We start from the raw sequence: 20,399 nt of genomic DNA, 5'->3' as shown, positions 1-20,399 counted from the left end.
TTAGACACTGGTGTTAGAGTTTAATATACGTAAAAAGTATGGTGAGAAAATGACAAAATTATCATTTCCATAAAATATCAGCAAGAAATACAGATAACTCCACCTGGACGTAACCCAGATTCTCATGCACTAACCCTGATTTTTAGGAGTAGAGTCAAAATGAAACTGAAAGATATAACCTCACTACAGAAATGAAAGTTAAAACAATAAACAAATAAGCAAAAAAGATTCTTCCTTATCCTTCCACGTCTGGAGAGTGTAGGTCTCCCTATCAAAATTCTAGAAGCCAAGTAGATAATGAGAGGTGGGGAACCTCAGCATTCAAGATATATGTTTGGTTATATTTCCTTCTTTTTAAATTAATTTTTCTTTTCTAAAAGGTATCTATTTCCCCCAGTCCAGATAATGAATTATAGACTCTGAGTAAGAAGTGGACAACTGCCCAGTGTCATCGAATTCAGGAACTAAGTATTATTTTAGTTGTCTCCTTATCCCCATTTCCTAAAGTTGATGCCGCCAATTCCTCAGCCCTTTAAGGATTTTTCAGGGTAAAAGTTTGCTACTCGTGACCCCCAGACACTGGTAGTTTAGATTTTATCATTCTCATATCTGCTAAATCAGAATAAATTTAGAAGAATAAAATGGGAAGAATCATTCTACCTGTTAAGAGTTACAATGTAGAGCAATCAAGATGCTAAAGAGCATATGCTTTATGTATGCTTCCATTCATATGGATTTCAAGAACAGGCAAAACTAAGTCTGGTGATAGAAGTCAGAATGAAGATGACCTCTTTGGGATGGAAGGGGGCAGTGGTATGGACTGGGAAAGAGAAGAAGAGAAACTTCTAGTATGCTGAAAAGCTTCTATATCTTAATCAGGGGTGTATACATATTTCAAAAATCATCAATGTATACACTTGATAGCATACATAATCATGTTCTTGTATGTGTATTAATTCCCAACAAATTAAAAAATAGTGAAGAACAATAAACATATCTCTAAAATTTTACTTAATAAATCATTTATGACTCCTCTCATGCTTACAGTAGAACTTTTAGAAAACATACTTAGATGAGAAGAAAATCATCCAAGAAGGATTTATATGATGTAATAAAAAATGGTAAGTACAGGAATTAATACAAATGCACCTTCATGTTTAATATTAGTTTTAAAAACCACTAGCTAATTTCTATACTCAAAATTGAGAAGGAAAAGTTTTAGAAAATGTTACAAAATGGAAAATGTTGTATTTGTAATTAATATAAGCTGAAATCTGTCTTATGCCAGATAGAAGAATAAAATGCTGATATATGCACAAATGTATACATATGGAGACAGATAAATGATTAAAATAGAAATAGAAACATAACTGATAGCTTCAAGATATACAAAGCAAGAAAAAGAGTGTGGAATATTGAGAGTATTATGGTTTCAATTCCTCACCCAGTCCTATATCCACTTCCTTTGCCATGTAACTTTGGGGGGTGCTCCAACTCTAACTTTGAGCTTAGCCATTTGATTTGCCATTGTCATTAGGATTTTAGCAAATGGGATGCCAGCAGTTCATGTGTGATTGTGCTTGCTTGCTCTACTCCTCTCCTATTACCATGCAAACATTGCTAACCAACTGGAGAAATAGGGTATCGCCAAATCTCCCCAGTTGTCTTAGCTAAGACTTTCCTACATCAGCAGAAAGCTAGCCAAACCCCACAAAAATAAACAAACAATTAAGAAGATAATGATCAGATTTACATAGAAGCACAGAAATCAGTTATAGGTGACCTGGAAGAATCAATCTAAAATAAAACCACAGAAACACTTTTAACTAAATAAATAAAATGAGATCTGCCAGTGAAATTCTAATCAGGATGAATCTTTTAGAATATCAAGATCAAGCAAAAATATACTTTAAAAGATGAAATATTAAAGGGATTAAATAATGCATGTAGGGGGCGCCTGGGAGGTTCAGTCGGTTAAGCGTTTGCCTTTGGCTCAGGTCATGTTCCCAGGGTGCTGGGATGGAGCCCCGCATCGGGCTCTCTGCTCAGCAGTGAGTTGGCTTCTCCCTCTGCCTCTGTGCTCCCTCTCCCTCTGTGCTCTCTCGTGTGCTCACTCTCTCACTCTCTCTCTCTCAATAATAAATAAAAATCTTTAAAAAATGCATGTATATATACACATATACATATATGAAAATCCACTATGAGGATACAAAAGCTATAAAATCATATGTACTTAATATAGCCTAGAAATACATAAAGAAAACACTGACAGCATTATAAAAATAAACTGACTAGCATAAGATTTTAAAATATTTCTTTTAGAAAATGATAGATCAAGCAGACCAAAATAAGTAAAACACTCCTTGTTATCACACTCCTGGTTGTTAGCAGGTTGATTTTCAAGGGTTGTTGGCCCACATTGTATCCTTGCCATGTGGGCTTCTCTATAGAGCATCTCAAAACATTGCACCAAAATTCATCAGAGCAAATAAGCAATAGAACAAGAAAGTGCTAGCAAGACAAAAGTCACAGTTCTTACAACCTAATCATAAAGATGATATTCCATCACTTTTACTTTATTTATTAGAAGGAACTCTCTGGATCTAGCCCACATGCAAGGGGAGGTGATTTTAGGAGAGTGATACCTGCTTTTGATATCAAAAGGCAGAGGTCACTGAAAGTCATGTCAGAAACTGCTAACCAACCAGAGAGCTCTTTGGTAATTTACAGTTTTCATAGTTGGAGGTTTGTGAGGTGATACCTATGGCTTTCACAGTAGACCCAGAATACAATAGAACTATATGGATAATATGCCAGAAGAAAATCTTCAGGAGGTCTGAAAATGTAGAAAATATGAGAAAATGATCAAGAGGCATGGAAGATACAATAAGAAAAACTGATATGTGTTTGAGTCCTGGAATAAATAGAAAATGGGACCAAGGCATTGTTTGAAACGATTATGACTGAAAATGCCCAGGGATAATGATAATTATAATGCACAGATTCAATAATACTAAAAGACTAACAAATCCCAACAGAATAAATAAAAATTGATTCACACCCAAAGTATCTTAATAAAATAAACAGACTTTCAAAATCAAGAGATGATCTTAAAAGCAAAGTATAGAATAGTTGCATAGCAATCAGTCAAAAGGCCAATAAATTTCTTAACAGCAAAAACTGAAAATTAGATTATAGAATGATATATTTAACATATTAAAGGTCAATTAAAACTCTAAAAAGATATCTATGAAAATAGAAAATATCCTTCAGGGGATGCCTGGGTGGTAAAGTTGGTTAAGCTTCTGCCTTCAGGTCAGGTCACAATCCCAGGGCCCTGGGATCGAGCCCCCGTTGTGCTCCCTGCTCAGTGGGGAGTCTGCTTCTCCCTCTCCCTCTGCTCCTCCCTGCCTGGCTCATACTCTCCCTCTCTCTCAAATAAATAAAATCTCTAAAAATACATAAACAAATAAATAAAACAATTAACAATATTCTCATGGGTTATAAAAGTGAAATGGTCCATAACAACAATAAATATTTGATTCAGTGGCAATGTGATAACTACAGTAAAAAATTTTCATAAGTCCTTTTCTTGTCTAGCATGTTAACAGTGTCTTTGGAGTCTGATCATCTAAATTTGCATGTGGTAGTTAATAGGATTTCCTACAAAAAGAATAAGAACAAAATTATAACTGCCACTAGAAAAGGAAAAAGAAAACTAATGTGAAAGAAAGCAAAAAAAAAGAATAAGAAAATAAAACATATGGGGGCAAATACATGGTGGTTTAAATCCAAATGTATTAGTGATTTGTGAATACATTTAATGGTCTACCTTTAAAAATGTTTTCAACTGATTAAAAAAAATCTATCTTGGGGCACTTGGGTGGCTCAGTAGTTAATCTGCCTTCGGCTCAGGTCATGATCCCAGGGTCCTGGGATCAAGCCCCACATCAGGCTCCCTGATCCGCGGGAAGCCTGCTTTTCCCTCTCCCACTCCCCCTGCTTGTGTTCCTCCGCTCGCTCTCTCTGTCAAATAAATAAATAAAATCTTAAAAAAAAAATCTAGCTACATAATGTTTACAAGAGATGTGTATAAAGGGCTCAAAAATATTGAAATTTCAAAACTGAAAATATCTCCAAGATAAACATCAAAAAACAAAGCTAATGAAGCTATATTACTATGTTAATTGAGTTTAAGGAAAAAAGTATTCCAAGAATCAATTCACAATGATGAATAAGGTTAACCATCTCCCAGAAAGATATAACAACTTTAAACTTGTAAGAACCTGAGAGAACTTCAAAATATAAAGGAAAAACCGATGGCATTAAAAAAAATAAAAAGATGTAGAGAGACATAACAATTATAGTAGGTGATTTTACCACACTTTTCTCAAATAATAGAAAAAGTATTAAAAATCAGTAATGATAAGGAACAGGGTTTCTCAAGCATCACCTTGGGATCTTTTAAAAATGCAGATTCTCATTCAATAGGTCTAATTGTGCCTTATATTCTGCATTTTGAAGAAGCACCCAGGTAAAGCTTATGGTCCACAGACCACACTTGAAATAGCAAGGATATACAAAGATTAACCTTTATGATTAGTAAACTTGACCTAATGAAACAGTAACCAACAGTACATTCAATAAGTACATAAAGAATATTTATCAAAAAAATAAAAAAATAAAAAACAACCCGTCACTGAGCCAAAAATGAAGACTCAATAATTTTCAGTGGGTTGAAACTATATGTTCCTTGACCAAAACACAAATTCAGCTAGAAAGTAGTAATAAAAAGGCAACTATAAAATTAGAAATCCATCATGAAAATTTTTTAAATGTATTTTTTAATAACCCATGGATCAAAGAAGATATCAAAATGAAAATTAGAAAATACATGTAACTTAATGACATATAACAAATCACGTGAGCTACAAAAGTGATTGATTTATTAAATAATAAACAATATTTAAAATATGCATTGTATGTGAGGAAATACAAACATAATGGATATTATCTAGATCATAGAACTATGTATGAATTTTGTGTTCTTCATTTTGTTTATATTTACTTGATTCCAGCTCCACAATATGATTTTTTCTATCTAAATCATTAATTAATTTGAACAAATACTTTATTATGATACACTAGTCCATAAAGAATTTACAGTGAACAAGAGGAATTAGAAGAATATCATAAAACACAAATACATCAGAAATGTAATAAAAAACACTCCAATTATTAAAATGCAAAATAAAGTCTCTATATTAATTTTAAAATACTCCATTTTATTAGAAATCAAAAACAAATGCAAGTTGAAATACTTGGATGCTATTTATAATTAATAGATGGCTACATAATTTGTTTTTAATAATATCCCATGCTGGAGTTTTTTTTTAAATAGTCTCTTTTGCACATACATAGATAGCAGTGATATATACTTGTTATACACATCTATAGGCAATCTGACAATATGTATGAAGAACTAAAATGACACAGAGAGGCTGAGAAGATGGCAGGGTAGGAGGATGCTAAGCTTGCCTCCTCCCATAGATACAACTAGATAACACTCACAATAGTGTAAATAACCCACAAAATGACTTGAAGACTGGCAGAACAAACTCCACAACTAAAGGTAGAGAAAAAGCCACATCCAGGAAGGTAGGAAGGGCTGAGACAAGGATTTGGAGCCAAACAGACCATGGCCATCCGAGGTAGGGAGGGAGCCAGTTGCATGGAAAAGGGCAAGAAACAGACTATCACACTGGGGAGCCCGCAAGGGGAAGATGAATACCCATAACTTTGGCTTTGAAACCAACAGGGGCTGAATCTTGTGAATTCTTAAAACCAGTGGGATTTAAGTCTGGAATTTTATTTTATTTTATTTTTAATTTATTTTTAAAAATTTTTTTAAAGATTTTATTTATTTATTTGAGAGAGCAAGAGTGAGAACCAGAGAGCACAAGCAGGGTGAGAGAGCAGAGCAGGGTGAAGGGCAGAGGGAGCTGAGCAAGGAGTCTATGTGGGGCTCTATCCCGGGACTCCAGGATCATAATCTGAGCCAAAGGCAGATGCTTAACCAACTGAACCACCCAGGCGCCCCTAAGCCTGGAATTTTTAAACTCATCAGTGTGAGAGGCTATGTGAGAGGCTAGAGCAATAGGAAGCTGAGTCCCTGCCCTTAAAAAGACAGCAGGATAAACAGCCACCAAGGATACAGCATGGAAGCAGCAGTTTGAAAAATGTCTGGGGCATACAGGAAGGTGAGTTATTTACTTATCTCACAGCATGTATCACAGAAGCGGGAATAACAGGGAAACCTCTCTAGAAACAAAGAGCTGACAGGTGTCATTTCCCTACCCTGCCCCCCAACATAAATGCATGGCCACCTACAGGTATCAGCACAGTAACAATGCTCTCTGCCTAACTTACCTATACAAAGCCCTGGCCCCTCTAACTACAGTGGATCTGTCCTTTCTAGTCATGCTTAACATGTCCCTGCACTGTGGGGCCCCACCCCCAGAATACTAGTGCAAACTTTGCCAAAACCACGTCACCTACTTATGAATTTTGCGGGCCTAGATCTAGCAGCAGGGTTGGCAGGTCTCGTTTTGCAAGCAGACCAGCATGAACCTTGTTAAAATGCGCCCCATCTAGCTGGGACCAAATACTGCCCACAACAAGCAAAGAGAGCTTCTGCAACTGACTGGACTGAAGGAAAGAGAGGCCAGAACACAATAGAAGAGAATAGGCAACACACATAAGATACACTCCTGAAGTGCCAGGTCCTGGGGAACACTGCCCTGAAGAGCACTGCAGGACCTTGTCCTCATAAGGCCATTACCTTCAAGAGCAGGAGACATAGCTTACTTTCCTAAATACAGAAACAGACATGGAGAGTTAGACAAAAAGAGGACACAGAGAAATATGTTCCAAATGAAAGAATAGGACAAAACCACAGCAAGAGACCTAAGTGAAACCATACAAGTAATATGGCTAGCAGAGAAGTTAGGTAATGATTATAAAGATACGCACTGGACTTGAGAAAAGAGTGGAGAACATCAGTGAGGCCCTTAACAAAGACATAAAAAAGAACCAATCAGAGATGAAGAATACAATAATTGAAATTAAAAAATACACTTAACAGAATAAATAGTAGGCAGAGGAAGCAGATGAACAAATTAATGACCTGGAAGACAGAGTAAAGGAAAACAATCAAGCTGAGCAAGTGAGAGAAAAAAGAATTATACAAATTAAGAATAGACTTAGGGAACTCAGTGACTCCATCAAACGTACTAACATTTGCATTATAGAGATCCCAGAAGAAGAAGAGAGAGAAAAGGGGGCAGCAAATTTATTTGAAGAAAGAATAGCTGAAAACTTCCCTACTCTGTGGAAGGAAATAGATATCCATATCCAGAAGGCACAGAGATCCCCCAACAAAACCAATCCAGAGAGGTTTACACCAAGACACATAGTAATTAAAAAGGCAAAAAGTAGTGATAAAGAAAGAATTTTAAAAGCAGCAAGAAAAAAGAATACAGTTACATACAAGGGAAATCCTATAAGGCTATCAGCAAATGTTTCAGCAGAAAACTTTGCAGGCCAGGAGGAGTAAAATGATATATTCAAAGTGGTGAGAGGGAAAAATCTGCAGCCAAGAATACTCTATCCAGGAAGGCTATAATTCAGAATAATAGGAGAAACAAAGAGTTTCTCAGACCAATGAAAACTAAAGGAGTCATGACCAATCAACTAACCCTACAAGAAATATTAAGGAGGACTCTCTGAGTGGAAAGACCATAAGTGAAAGTATGAAATAGAAAACACAAAAGCAGTAAAAATAAGTGTATCTACAAAAATCAGTCAAGGGTTTTACAAAATAAAAAGACATAAAATATGACACCATATACCCAAAACTTGGGGAGAGAGGAGTAAAGAATGGGTTCCACTTAAGCAATCATCAACTTAATATACACTGCTATATGGAGAAGATGCTATATAAAAACCTAATGGTACCCAAAAATCAAAAACCAGTAAAACCTATGAAAGAGAGCAAGAGAAGAAAGGATCAGGGAAAAACCACAAAAACAACCACAAAACAAGTAACAAAATGGCAACATATACATATCTATCAATAATTACTTTGAATACAAATGGACTAAACACTCCAAAAAAAAAAAAAAAAAAGACATGGTGACAGAGAAGATAAAAAAATAAGAGCCATCTATATGCTGTCTACAAGAGACTCATTTTGGAGCTAAAGACACACGCAGATTAAAAGTGAGGGGATGGAGAAACATTTATCATGCAAATGGATGTCAAAAGAACGCTGGGGTAGCAATACATGTAACAGACAAAATAGACTTTTAAGCAAAGACTGTAATAAGAGACAAAGAAGGGCACTATGTAATAATAAAGGGGACAATCCAAGAAGATATAACAATTGTAAATATTTATGTACTCAATGTGGAAGTACCCAAATACATAAAGAAGTTAATAAAAAAACTTAAAGGAATTAATTGATAATAATACAATAATAGTAGGGGACTTTAATACTCCACTTACATCAGCAGACAGATCACCAAAACAGAAAATCAACAAGGAAACAGTGGCTTTGAATGACATACTGGATTAGACGGACTTAACATTCCATCCTAAAACAGCAAAATACACATTCTTTTCAAGTCAAGTGCACACAAATATTTTCCAAAATAGATCACATATTAGGCTATAAAACAAGTCTCAACAAATTAAAAAACATTTAAGTGATGCTATATATCTTTTCTGACCACAATGCTATGAAACTAGAAATCAACCACAAGAAAAATCTGGAAAGACCACAAATACATGGAGGTTAAATAATATGCTACTGAACAATGAATGGGTCAAACAAGAAATCAAAAAAGAAATAAATAATTACATGGAAACAAATAAAAATAAAAACAAAAGGATTCAAATATTTGGGATGCAGCAAAGATGGTTTGAAGAGGGATGTTTATAGCAATATGTCAAGAAGCAAGAAAAAAAAGAATCAAACCTAACCTTACACTTAAAGGAGGTAGAAAAAGAATAACAAACAAAACTTAAAACCAAGAGAAGGAAGGAAAGAAGAAAGACTAAAGCAGAAATAAATGACAGAGAAACTAATAAAACAGTAGAATAGACCAATGAAACCAGAAGCTGGTTTTTGAAAAGATCAACAAAATTTATAAAACTCCAGGCAGACTCATCAAAAAAAAAAAAGACAGAAAAAAGGAGGACTCAAATAAACAAAATCACAAATTAAAGAGGTGAAATAACAACCAACACCACAGAAATACAATTAAATGAAAATATTATGAAAAATTGTATGCCAAAAATTGGACAACCTAGAAGAAATGGATAAATTCCTAGAAACATAACCTACCATAACTGAATCAGGAAGAAATAAAAAATTTGAACAGACTGATTACCAGCAATGAAATTGGATCAGTAAACAAAAAACTCCCAACAAACAAAAGTCCAGGACCAAACAGCTTCAGAGGTGTATTCTACCAAACATTTCTTCTCAAACTATTGCAAAAAATAGAAGAGGAAGATAAACTTCCAAATTCATTCTATGAGGCCAGCATTACCATAATACCAATACCAAATAAAGGCACCAAAAAAAAAAATAAGTGTATCCAAAAAAGCGTATCCATAAAAAATCAGTCAAACTCACCCCCTCAAAAAAAAACCAAATAGAATTACAGGCCAATATTGCTGATAAACATAGATGCAAAAGTTGTCAATAAAATACTAGCAAACCAAATCCAGCAATACAGTAAAATTTACTACAATTGAGTGGTATTTATTCTCAGGATGCAAGGGTGGTCCAATTTTAAAAAATTAATCAACATGATACATCACATCAATAAGAGAAAGGATAAAACCATTTCAATAGAAGCAGAAAAAGCATTTGACAAAGTACAACATCATGCATTATAAAAACCCTCAACAAAGCAGGTTTAGAGGGAACATACCCTAACATAATAAAGGCCTTATGTGAAAAACCCACAGCAAACATCATACTTATTAGGGAAAAACAGAGCTTTTCACATATGGTCAGGAACAAGACAAGGATGTCCACTCTCATCACTTTCATTCAACACAGTACTGGAAGTCCAAGCCATAGCAATCAGACAACAAAAAGAAATAAAAGGCATCCAAATTTTTAAGGAAGAAGTAAAACTTTCACTATTTGCAGATAACATGATACAATATATAGAAAACCATGAAGACTTCATCAAAAAACTACTCGTTCTGATAAATGAATTCAGTAAAGTCACAGTATACAAAAAATCAATGTACAGAAATCTGTTGCATTTCTTTTTTTTTTTCTTGTTTTAAGTTTTTATTTAAACTCTAGTTAGTTAACATACATTTCTATACACTAATAATGAAGCAGAAAAAGGAGAAATTAAGAAAATGATCCCATCTATAACTGCACCAAAAATAGTAAGATAATTAAGAATAAACTTAACCATAGAAGTGAAAAATCTGTACTTTGAAAACTATAAGACACTGATGAAAGAAATTGAAGATGACATAAAGAAATGGACAGACATTCCATGCTCATGGATTGGAAAATCAAATATTGTTAGAAAGTCTATACTACCCAAAGCAATCTACACATTAAATGCAATCCCTATCAAAATACCAACAGCATTTTTCACAGAACTAGAACAAGCAATTCTAAAATTTGTAGGGAACAACAAAAGAATCCAAAAAGCTAAAGCAATCTTGAAAGAGAAAAGCAAAGCTGGAGACATCACAATTCTGGACCTCAAGCTATACTACAAAGCTGTAGCAATCAAAACAGTATGGTACTGGCACAAAAACAGACACATAAATCAATGGAACAAAGTAGAAAACCCAGAAATAAACCTGCAATTATATGATCATTTATTCTTTGACAAAGGAGGAATGAATATACAATGGGAAAAAAAAGTCTCTTCAACAAATGCTGGTAGGAAAACTGGACAGCTACATGCAAAAGAATGAAACTGGACCACTTTCTTACACCATATACAATAATAAATTCAAAATGGATTAAAGACCTAAATGTATGATCTGAAACCATAGAAGTCCTAGAAGAGATCCCAGGCAGTAATTTCTCTGACACTGGCCATAGCAACATCTGTCTAGATAGGTCTCCTGAGGTAAGGGAAAGAAAAACAAAATATTGGGACTACATCAAAATGAAAAGCTTCTGTACAGTAAAGGAAACAATCAAAAAAACTAAAAGGCAACCTATTGAATGGGAGATGTTTGCAAATGACATATCTGATAAAGGGTTAATATGAAAAATACATGAAGAACTGACAGAACTCAACACCCAAAAAACAAATAATCCAATTAAAAAATGGGCAGAAGACATGAACAGACATTTTTCCAAAGAAGACATACAGATGGCCAACAGACACATGAAAATATGCTCAACATGCCTCATCATCAGGGAAATTAAAATCAAAACTATGATGAGATAACACCTCACACCTGTCAGAATGGCTAAAATAAAAAACACAAGAAACAACAGGTGTTGGAGAGGATATGGAGAAAAAGGATCCTTCGTGCACTGTTGGTGGGAAAGCAAACTGGTGAAGCCACTGTGGAAAATAGTGGAAAATTCCTCAATAAGTTAAAAATAGAACTATCCTATGATCCAGTAATTGTACTACTGGGTTATTTACCCCCAAAATACAAAAACACTAATTCAAAGGGATACATGTGCCCCTATGTTTATTGCAACAATATTCGCAATAGCCAAATTATGGAAGCAGCCCAATTGTCCATTGATATACCAATGGATGAAGAAGATGTTGTATATATATACAAGGGAATATTATTCAGGCATAAAAGGGAATGAAATCTTGCCATTTGCAACAACATGGCTGGAGCTAGAGCGTATCGGGCTAAGCAAAATAAGTCAGTCAGAGAAAGACAAATAACATATGATTTCACTAATATGTGGAATTTAAGAAATAAAACAAGTAAGCAAAGGGGAAAAAAAGAGAAAAATCAAGACACAGACTCTTAACTACAGAGAACAAACTAATGGTTACCAGAGGGAATATGGGAGGGGGAATGGGTGAAATAGGTGATGGGGATTAAAGAGTACGTTTATCATGATGAGCACTAAGTAATGTACAGAATTGTTAAATCACTATACTGTACACCTGAAAATAATATAACACTGTATGTTGACAACAATGGAATTAAAATTTAAAAAAACCTACAAATAAAATAAAATGACAGAAAAATAGTACCTTAAGAATCTATACATATGTATATTACATATGTAAAATATTATTAAAATATATATATTTTAATTTATATATAAAGTTGGTGATAAGATAAATATGGGTGATTTAGATTCTTTCCTTTCTCATTATCTGAATTCTTTATACAGGAATATAAGTTACATTTTAATCAATATTTTTGTTCTAAATGCTATAAGCAGCATTAGTGAAAAATTCTTACTTGTAGGCTTCTATGCTTGTTTCATCACTATGAATGTCTTGCTCCATGTCTTGTCTAATTTGTTTAGCATTCAATTTGGCATTTTCAACATCTTCTATAGCTTCTTCAAGTTCTTCATGAATTTGTTTGTATAACTCCATTACCTAGAAATGAAAAATATTTTTATTAATACATGCACTTAATGGGTAATTAAAAGAATCAGGCAAGAGAAAAATCAGAGAAAGGACTTAGAGTAGTTTTGATCTAAAGAAAAGTTCTTTACATTGATTTTCTTCCCATACTAATCTGTTTAGCACAGTAAAGTTTTAGGTTTCCACTAGTCTGAAAAGCATTAATAGTAGGGATGTATAGAAGTTATTGAAGAAAATAAGTTCAATATTACAGGTGACATGAGCAAAATAATTATTTTTTAACCTACAAAAGAATTGCTATTTTATTGTTTTTATTGTTGAAATAATACTTTATGGTAGAAAAATCAGAAAACACAGATGAAAAAGTAAATGAAACCAATTATAACCCTCTCAGGAATAACCATTACTACCTTAATGAAAGGGTCCAAAATACTCCATTTTTATTGTTTTTATTAATTATCAAATATCATAAACATTCTCCCTTCCCTCTCCATTTCTCCCTTCTCTGTCAACCTATGGAGAAGAAATAGTTGTAGTCTGGATGTCCTGCTGGAAAGTTAGAGGGAGGGGAGTAGAAGGCAGTAGGAAGTGAACAGTCCCCTCCCCAGTGGGTCAATTGGTGGACTGAAAAAAAGCAATTGCTTCCTGAAAAAAGCAATAATGTTCACTAATTTTTCGAATAGCACAGGTAGTAATAGCCTCTACAAGATTATCCTTTAGGCACAGGAATGTAGGGGTATACATTTTAGTAGAGAGCAAGGAGTGCACCAGAATGATGAGCTAAGCAAACAAGAGGTCAGGAAACATAACAGAATTCCTAATATCAAGTATCCCATGTCCAATTTGTCAGCACCTTTAGAAGAGGTAACCTGTAGGCATTGCTGGGGTGGTGGTCTCCATGTCGGGAACCAGGTTACATCATATGAGACAAATTCATCTCCAAGACAAGCTCTTGAGTTGGGTCCGTGTGGCACTGGTATATACTTCCTCCATTGATACTCACTCCAATTGATGTGCATAATACTCTTGTGGCTCTGTGGTATTATGAGGCTGGGCTGCTTGCAGAATTTGGAGGCAACATAGAGCCCTGGAACTTGATTTGCAAGTATCTGCAATTTGCAAGTTATGTAGTAGGGCTCAAGCACACTGACTAAAGGCCTTGAGTCCTTTAAGCAATTAGTTATTTTAGCAGATCTCTAGCCAGGACCCCGAAACTGAGTCAAGACAGCAGAATAAAATAAAATAAAGTTATATGATAAAGGGACTATAAATAAAACACCACATTACACATCCCCTGGCCCCTAGCAATCACTAATCTGTTTTGTTTTATGGATTTATCTATCCTGGATATTTCACATAAATGAAACCATACAGGATGTGATGTTTTGTGTTTGGCTTCTTTATTTAGCATAATGCCTCAAAGTTGATTTGTGTTGTGACATATAACAGTACTTCATTTTTTTTTTAATTTCTTTCAATGGTATAGATATATCACATTTTATTTAGTCATTAATCAGGTGATGGACATGGGGTTGTTTCCACCTTGGGCTAATACAAACACTGCTGCTATGAACATTTATGTACAACTTTTCCTTTTGTTTTTTTGATTATCAGTTTTCAATTCTTTGGACTATATACCTCAGAGTATAATTGCTAGAGCATATGGTATTTTGTGTTAAACTTTTTGAGGAAATGCCAGAGTCTCTTCCACAGCACCTGCAACCATTTTACATTTCTACCAGCAAAGTACCACAGTTCCAATTTTTCCACATAGACACTAAAACTTGTTATTTTCTGTGTTATATTTATTCCCATCCTAATGGCTATGAGTGGTATGTCATTGTGGTTTTGGTTTGCATTTCCCTAATGACTAATGATGTTGAGCATCTATCTTTTCAAATGTTTGCTGCCCATTTGTATGTCTTTGGAGATATATCTATTCAAGTCCTTTGCCCATTTTTAATTTGGTTGTTTGTCTTGGGTTGTGGAATTTGAAAGTTCTTTATATATTCTAGGTACTATACCCTTCTCAAGTGTAATTTGCAATATTTTCTCTCATTCTATAGATATATACATTTTTTTACTTTTCTGATAGTATACTTCTTTTTTACTTTTTTTCATTGACATACAGTTGACACACAATGTTAGTTTCAGGAGTACAACATAGTGATTCAACAAATCCATACTTTATGCTGTGCTCACCACAAGTGTAGCTACCATTTGTCACCATACAACGCTATTACAGTATCATTGACTATATTTCCTATGCTGTACCTTTTTTTTCCCTTAAGGATTTATTTATTTATCTGAGAAAGAGAGAGAGAGAAAGCATGGGATGGGCAGGAGGAAGGGAGAATCTCGAGCAGACTCTGCACTGAGCATGGAGATTGACACAGGGCTCAATCTCATGACCCTGAGATCACCACCTGAGCCAAAACCAAGAGTCAGACACTTAACTGACTGGGCCATCCAGGCGCCCCTACTATGCTGTACCTCTTATCCCACTGACTTATTTATTCCATAACTGGAAGCCTGTGCCTCCCGTTCCTCTTTATCCATTTGCCTATCCTTCCACTACCTCCCCTCTGGCAGCCGTCACTTTGTTCTCTGTATTTATAGGTCTATTTCTAGTTTTTGTTTGTTTTTCAGATTCCACACAATGAAATCATACAATATTTGTCTTTCTCTGATTGATTTTTTCACTTAGCATTATATCCTCTAGAGGTTCATCCATGTTGGCACAAATGGCAAGATTTTGTCGTATTTTATGGCTAAGTAATATTCTATTGTATATATGTACACATCTTTATCCATTCACCTATCGATGGACATGGAGGTTGTTTCCATATCTTGGTTGTTGTAAATAATGCTACAGTAAGAAAGGGGTACATATATCTTTTGAATTAGTGTTTTTGTTTTATTTGGGTAAATCCCCAGTAGTGGAATTACTAGATCATATGGTATTTCTATTTTTAATTTTTTGAGGAACCTCCACACTGTTTTCCACTGTGGATGCACCAATTTACATTCCCACAATAGTGTATATCCTTTTTTTCCATATCCTTGCCAACACTTGCTACTTTTTGTCTCTTTGATTCTAGCTATTCTGAAAGGTGCAAGGTGATCTCAGTACGGTTTTGATTTATACTTCCCTGATTAGATGTTAAGCATCTTTTCATGTATCTGTTGGCCATCTGTGTGTCTTCTTTGGAAAGATGTCTTTCAGGTCCTCTGTCCATCTTTTAATTGTATTACTTTTTTGGTGTTATGTAAGTTCTTGACATATTTTGGATATTAACCTTTCATCGGATATTGATAGTGTCCTTTGATGCATAAAAGTTTAAAAAATTTTTTAATGAGCTACAATTAATATACAATAGTTTCAGGTATAAAACATAATGATTCAATATTTCGGTATACTGTGAAATGATCACCACAGTAAGTCTAGTTAACATCCATTGCCATACATAGCTAGAATTTTTTTCTTGTGATGAGAACTTTTAAGATGTACTTTCTTAGCAACTTTCAAGTATGTAATACAATAGTATTAACTATGGTCACCACACTGTACATTAAATCCCCATGACTTATATATTTTATAACTAGAAGTTTGTACTTTTTGACTCCCTTTTCATTCATCTTCTAACCCCTGCATCGGGCAATCACCAATCTGTTCTCTGTATCCATGAAATTGTTTTTTTGTTTTGTTTTGTTTTTCTTTTGATTCTACATATAAGTGAGATCATATGGTATTTGTCTTCCTCTGTCTGACTTACTTCACTTAACATAATGCCCTCAAGGTACATCCCTGTTGTTGCAAATGGAAAGATTTCATTCTTTTTTTAGGCTGAGTAATATTCCATTACACACACACACACACCACATCTTCTTGATCCATTCATCCATTGATGGACACTTAGGTTGTTTCAATATCTTGGCTATGGTAAATAATGCATCAGCGAACATGGGGGTGCACACAGCTTTTCAATTTGTATTTTTTCTCCTAATAAATACCCAGAAGTGGAATTGCTGAGTCATATGACAGTTCCATTTTTAACTTGAGAAACCTCCATACTGTTTTCCACAGTGGTTGCACCAATTTACATTCCCAGCAACAGTATGCAAAGGTTCCCTTTTTTCCACATCTTTGCCAACACTTGTTACTTGTCTTTTTGATAATAGCCATTCTGACAAGTATGAGATGATCTCTCACTGTGGTTTTGATTTGCATTTCCCTGATGAATAGTGATGTTGAGAATCTTTTCATGTACTTGTTGGTTATCTGTATGTCTTCTTTGGAAAAATATCTATTCAGATCTTCTGCCCATTTTTAAATCATTGTCTTATTTTGGTGTTGAGTGGTATGAAGTTCTTTATTTTGGATATTAACCCCTTATCAGATATATGATTTGCAAATATTTTCTCCCATTCAGTAGATTGTCTTTTCATTTTGTTGATGGTTCCTCTTGTCATGTAGAAGCTTTTAGGTTGATGTATCCCCACTTGTTTATTTTTGCTTTTGTCAGCTTTGCTTTTGGTGTCAAATCCAAAACAGCAAGTAAAACGAATGAATAGTAGCTTGACCTCTAAAACAATGTCAGATTAAAAAACAACCTGCAGGAACTTATACAATGTTTGATACTATTTGAAGAATAATGAAACCATGCACTGTGGTTAAATACACACACACACACAAACATATATATATGTATAAAAATATACAAATTTCACCTAGAAACAGATTTTCCTGATAAGGTTGTTTTTGGAGAGTGATGGGGGAAAATGGTACTGTTGAGAATACAGGACACATTTAACAACTCTATTTACTTTGAAATAATAAAAAATAAATATGAATTAAATTTGCTCATTTAGTGGCAGGTATAAATAATTTATTTTTCTATAATACAATCCCACAATAGGAGAGTTAAATGTTAATCATTGAAAAGATTTTACAGTTTATTATCATCAACAATGAAAATGACTGATATATTCTGCTTGCATTCTCTCCCAGCTTGACTTACAACTTCCAAAATTATCATGTTTTTTTAAATCTCCAAAATTGTATTAGTAGGTAGACTAAATATTATTTATACTCCTAAGTATAAAAGGGAAGATAACACAGTTTAAATGAATATCAATTGACAGTATTATGTGTAGTTTAATAGTTCCTTTGGGAAATAAATAGCAGGTCAATTTTTAGTGAAAATGAAACATTTAAAGATGTTAATTTCTAATAGCTGAAATATTTTTATAACTAAGTAACAATCTATAAAATGCATATCTATTCATTTATTCATTTACCTCAAATTTTTTTGTATAAAATTCTTTCAGAGCTTCAAGTTCTTGGTTCTGTTTTGAGTTAATTAAAGGACCAAGTTTATTCATGTAGTCTATGTCTGCTTGAAGCTTTGCATTAGCTTCTTCTAATTTTGCCTTTTGTTCCTCAAAATGTTTTAGTTGATAAGCTTTATCTTCAAGATGCCATCGTAATTCTACAATATCTCTCAAATAGGCCTCATGTTCTAGACATACAATAATAACAAAAGAAAATCTGATTTTAAAACAAGAACTCCAGAAAGAAATCTTGATTTGATAATAGAGACATATGAAATACTTTAGATTCAGAAATTACTTATCTGTGAAGCTTACTAAATTTAAGTTATCTTAGTATTGCATTATAAAATATACTTTCATCATTTATTATCGAATGGATTAAAACATATGTTTTATAAGCTAATAATTGTTTTAGTACAAATCCTGCCTATTACAATCAATGTATAAACTGGGTTATGTATAACCACTCTATGAATTACAAAATGAGAGAAACTGCAAGAGTAGAGGCTTTCTAAAATCATCTAGAAGTAAAACAATGAGATAGTTATAAATGTCAGAAAGGAAAAAATAAACACTATTTTCTGTTGATACAATTATATATCAAAACACAAAAAAATCAACTTAAAATTATTACAAATAGGATAGCTTATATTAAAAATTGCTTATTGTTGTAAGCCACTGAGTTCCAAGGTGATTTGTTACAAAGCATTATTGTAGTGAATAACATTAATTCACATGACTAAACAATGCAAAACAAAATTAGAAGATTTAAGATTGTGTTATTGCTGAGATCATCTTCCACATTAGAAGCACTCTTGTAAGCATCTCTACGGGACACAGTTATCTTCACACTCCATCCTCTCTGAAAGGTCAGTCCCCAGAATACTCTCCTAGACTTCCTTTCACCAGTCTTAACATTCATGTTCTTTCCAACCCCCATTATGCCATCCTTTTTGCTACTTCCCATTTGTATCCCAGGACATTTCTCCTTCAAGGTAATCTGTCTTCACCCTTCCCATACTGAGATTGTAAAACAGTAGCTCCCCAGATTATTTCAACATACCATTAAAATCCATACATAAACCGGTCTGTGATTTTTTTCTCTTCCATTAGGTAATCACTCATTGGGAAGTACCCATGGAGACATGAATGTAGGGTAAGGAAAAGACAGAGAATCTAAAGAAGCAGGTACAATGAGATACCAGGGAAATCTGAGTCATTACTTTAGCTTGGGTGTAATAAATACACATACTCTTATTTTTTAAGGAAATACAGCTGTACATATCTAATTTTATAATTTATAAGTTCATGTAACACCTAATTTCTGATGAAAAACTTATTTCTGATTATCTTTTTTGATAGGAAAATGAAAAGACATTTGTTAGATTATTGGCTGCATATTGGGTGCCAGTTGCTGTCATTCTGTGGGGGGGGGGTGAGGTGACCAAGTAGAAAGGAAAGTAGCCAAGGGTATAAAACCCCACCCTCACTCTTCATTATCTTTCATGGTCTCTTGCCCCTAATTCCCAGTGGTTGAACCAGCAAGAAGACGGATTACAAAAGATCTCTTTGATGCAATCCATTATCAGTCAGCCTCAGGGATCACAAAACAGAAGATACGAGTGTGAGTGGGCTAGTTAGGGGGATAGATGGGTCTGGAGGAGTGACCACAAGATATCTAGAAAAAATTGAATTTCTTTAATATTTTCATTAATTATAAGTTTTTTATAAAAATTATTAGAAATCCTATAAACATCATACTTAAGGCTGTTAAAGAGATTGAAAGTTTTCTTGTCACATAAGCTTAGAGACTTGGATAATCTAAAATCTATAAGAATATATAATTCTGTAACCTGTAAAAAATTTATAAAATTTAGAAATTTTATCCTAAATATATCAATATAAAGGCAATATATTCCTGAAAGCACATTACTTTTCAGGAATATTTTATAAACAGAAGGCACCTAAAAACCATATAGTAATAATGAATTTAAATTTCATTGCATGTGTTAGCTACTTAAATAAAATAAAGCAGATGAACATAAATTTCAGTTTTTTAAGTAGATCTTTAATAGTTTTTTTAAAGACCTTTGGGTAGATCTTTAAATCAAAGATAGCCCAAGCAATAAATTATCACCAATGGCAAGAATATATTCCATCATTGAAAATGCATTTATAAGGTATGTAGAATGTGCATGTATGTATCTCAATTTAATTTTATTTTGGCAATTCCTTAAGTAGAACTTCATATAAAACACAAAATACACTATCTACTCTTATAAGGGCCATATGAGATTATATAGAAATTTATCAGCAAAATATTAAATAAAACCAGCTACCACTGACTTTTCTACTACTACTGACAAGGAAAGGCTTCCCAAACATTTTTAAAAATTGCAGGGGTGTCTGGGTGGCACAGTTGGCTAAGCGTCT

General features: G+C 33.8%; 1 protein-coding gene across 1 annotated transcript in view; it reads right to left on the bottom strand.

Annotated features, from left to right (window-relative positions):
- The window catches only part of CCDC178 (coiled-coil domain containing 178), a 410,690-nt gene that overhangs the window by 345,391 nt on the left and 44,900 nt on the right, over positions 1-20,399 (bottom strand). Inside the window, exons 7-8 of the mRNA XM_028098190.1 lie at positions 17,934-18,154; positions 12,502-12,644 (exon numbers count right to left, since the gene is read on the bottom strand). Of these exons, the coding sequence (XP_027953991.1) occupies positions 12,502-12,644; positions 17,934-18,154 (364 nt within the window). The remainder of the gene's footprint in view (positions 1-12,501; positions 12,645-17,933; positions 18,155-20,399) is intronic.

This window comes from Eumetopias jubatus, unplaced genomic scaffold (assembly GCF_037043125.1).
Source record: "Eumetopias jubatus isolate StellerSeaLion01/CBP00866 unplaced genomic scaffold, mEumJub1_p1.0 scaffold_16, whole genome shotgun sequence".
NCBI classification, from domain to species: Eukaryota; Metazoa; Chordata; class Mammalia; order Carnivora; family Otariidae; genus Eumetopias; species Eumetopias jubatus.
This window is presented reverse-complemented; position numbering and strand designations above follow the sequence as displayed.